The sequence below is a fragment of the Octopus bimaculoides genome, chromosome 9, assembly GCF_001194135.2.
Source record: "Octopus bimaculoides isolate UCB-OBI-ISO-001 chromosome 9, ASM119413v2, whole genome shotgun sequence".
NCBI lineage: Eukaryota > Metazoa > Mollusca > Cephalopoda > Octopoda > Octopodidae > Octopus > Octopus bimaculoides.
In genome coordinates this window covers 24,671,411-24,673,848 of record NC_068989.1, presented here as the reverse complement: position 1 = coordinate 24,673,848, position 2,438 = coordinate 24,671,411, and the positions used below count along the sequence as shown (strand labels likewise).

Here is a 2,438-nt window from a genome sequence, read left to right as displayed (position 1 = left end):
ACATTAGGGTGGCGAGCCGGCACAATCGTGAGCACACCAGGCAAAATGCAAAGCGGAATTTCGTCCGTCATTACGTTCTGAGTTTAGATTCAGCCAAGGTCGACTTTGCCTTTTCGGGGACAATAAAATAAGTACCTGTTCGACACAGGGAATATGCTATAGACGGACGAAATACCGATAAGCCTTTTGCTCGGATTGCTAACGATTCTTCCAGCTCGCCGCCTTATGTTTCGATGAATTTAGTGCTAGTGAATTGAGGTAAATGGTAACAATGTCTTCATATAGGTTTTGCCTTACCGTTTTTCTTGGGATTTTTTCAGTCATCAACGTGGCTTGGATCAGTGTTGAAACGTTCGTCAGCTGTAAAATTTGGAAGGCTTTTCAACCGCGCCCTTTAATCACAGCATGTTGGAATAAAACGGAACAGAGTTCAAACTGATATTATATAAAGTATTTTATTTAGTTAAAATATTATTTCGATATTTTAGTTTAAACGCTTTAACGGATGTAAAATTTCTTGTCGGTATTCATGTTTTAAACTCATTTTCACTTCCCCATTAATTATTGCACCATTTACATAAAGCACAGTTTTTATTGAAAAATATTTCCAATAACTGTGGAAGTTCATTTTATTATTACTATTTTTTTTTTCTTTTTAGCCTCTATTCGTTAACTTCACAACCAGGAGCACCATTAAGAAACCTAGACTTGTCATACATGTTCCTAAAGCAGCCATGGAACCTGAAATTTAAAAAATTAAACTTATAGGTTAATGAGTAAAAGTAGACAAGTGGAACACACACATACATACATACATACATATATCGAGACAGACAGACGGATAGATAGATAGATAGATAGATAGATAGATAGATAGATAGATAGATAGATAGATAGATAGATAGATAGATAGATAGATAGATAGAAGCAGCACAGATGTGGCCGAGTGGTTAAGACGCTCGCTTTGCGTTGCGTGGTTTTGGATTTAGTTGCATTGCTTCTAATGCTTCGGACCCCACCAATGCTTTGCAAGTGAATCTAATTGACCGGGAAAGGCTAGCCTCGGCAGAACTGGAGCTCAGAATGTAAAGAACTGGAAAAAACACGGCAAAGCGTTTTGTTCGACTCCTTAACTATTCTAACATTTTATCACCCTTACATGTTAAAGTCTTAGCCGTCTGTCGCAATTAAGTATGGCCCTAACCTTTTTACCCTGGCTTCTGCTAATTGTTTTAGATTGCTACGTAGTCAAGAACAGACGTAGACACTCAAAGACCCTCTCGGACGTGAAGAAAGGGGATAACGTGATAGCTGGAACGAGGAGAGTTGCACCAAAAGTCGGCTGCTACAATTTCCTGCTGAGTAGACTGAAGCAGGGTGTAATGATGTACTTTGCCCAGGGACTCAACACTCCACCTGAAACAGGAATCGAACCAACGACTTCATGATCATCAGAATGATATTCAAACAACTTGGGCGTGCGCCTTCATTTATATATAGATGTAAATATTGCTTTCAAGTTTCGGCACAAAGCCGGCAAGTTAGGGGGAGGGGCTAAGTCAATTACATTGACCCCAGTGTTCAACTGGTACGTATTTTATCGACCCCAAAAGAACGCAAGGTAAAGTCGACCTCGGCGGAAATTGAACTCTGAACGTAAAGATGGACGTAATGCCGCTGAGCATTTTACCCGGCGCGCTAATGGTTCTTCCAGTTCGCTGCCTTAATGTAGTGTAAATATTAGAAGAAAATGTCTAACTGTAAAGATGAGGTTAATAACCCGGTGTATTCTAGTCGTATTAATCATAAATCATCTTAGATATGAATCATTAAATAAGCCTAATCCTTTTAATGATTTTAAACGTTGGTAGAAAGCTAAAAATTGGAGAGTGCAGAGAATATATCGATTAATTGACCTCAGGAATTGACCGCTATTTAACTTATCGAACCTTTTGCTCCATTGGTTCTGCCATCCATACAATGTTTCTAATAAATATTCGGATGTACGTGTTGCTGCACGTGCATGATGTGAATTAAAGGTTTGTGTATGCATACGTATGTGTGTCTGAAGGAGAGAGGGAGACAACAGAAGGAGAGCGAAAATGATAGAGAGAGAGGTGGATAAAGTGGAGAGAGGGCATTAATGCTGAATTTTAAGTTTCAAATAAAATAGGATGATTTTTATGCAGAAATTTAAGAAAGAATTAGTAAAAATATTGGATGTTCCTTGAAGATGCTTCTTGAATGCATAATTAAAGTGATTTCTAAAACAAAAAACATGCATAAAAGAATCACGCCAGCAGGAATTATTATATTTTAATAATGAATAATATAATTAATTTTTAACATCTAAACTGAATTGATTGTTGAACAAAAATAAACATTTTTAATTTTGAAACTGTCCCTACTGTCTTTTTTCACCATACATACATACATAC

General features: G+C 37.4%; 1 protein-coding gene across 1 annotated transcript in view; it reads right to left on the bottom strand.

Annotated features, from left to right (window-relative positions):
- Positions 1 to 436: 436 nt before the first annotated feature.
- Positions 437 to 2,438, bottom strand: part of LOC106884213 (uncharacterized) — a 60,848-nt gene continuing 58,846 nt past the window's right edge. Inside the window, exon 14 of the mRNA XM_014935462.2 lies at positions 437 to 741. Within this exon, the coding sequence (XP_014790948.1) occupies positions 656 to 741 (86 nt within the window). The 3' untranslated portion in view covers positions 437 to 655. The remainder of the gene's footprint in view (positions 742 to 2,438) is intronic.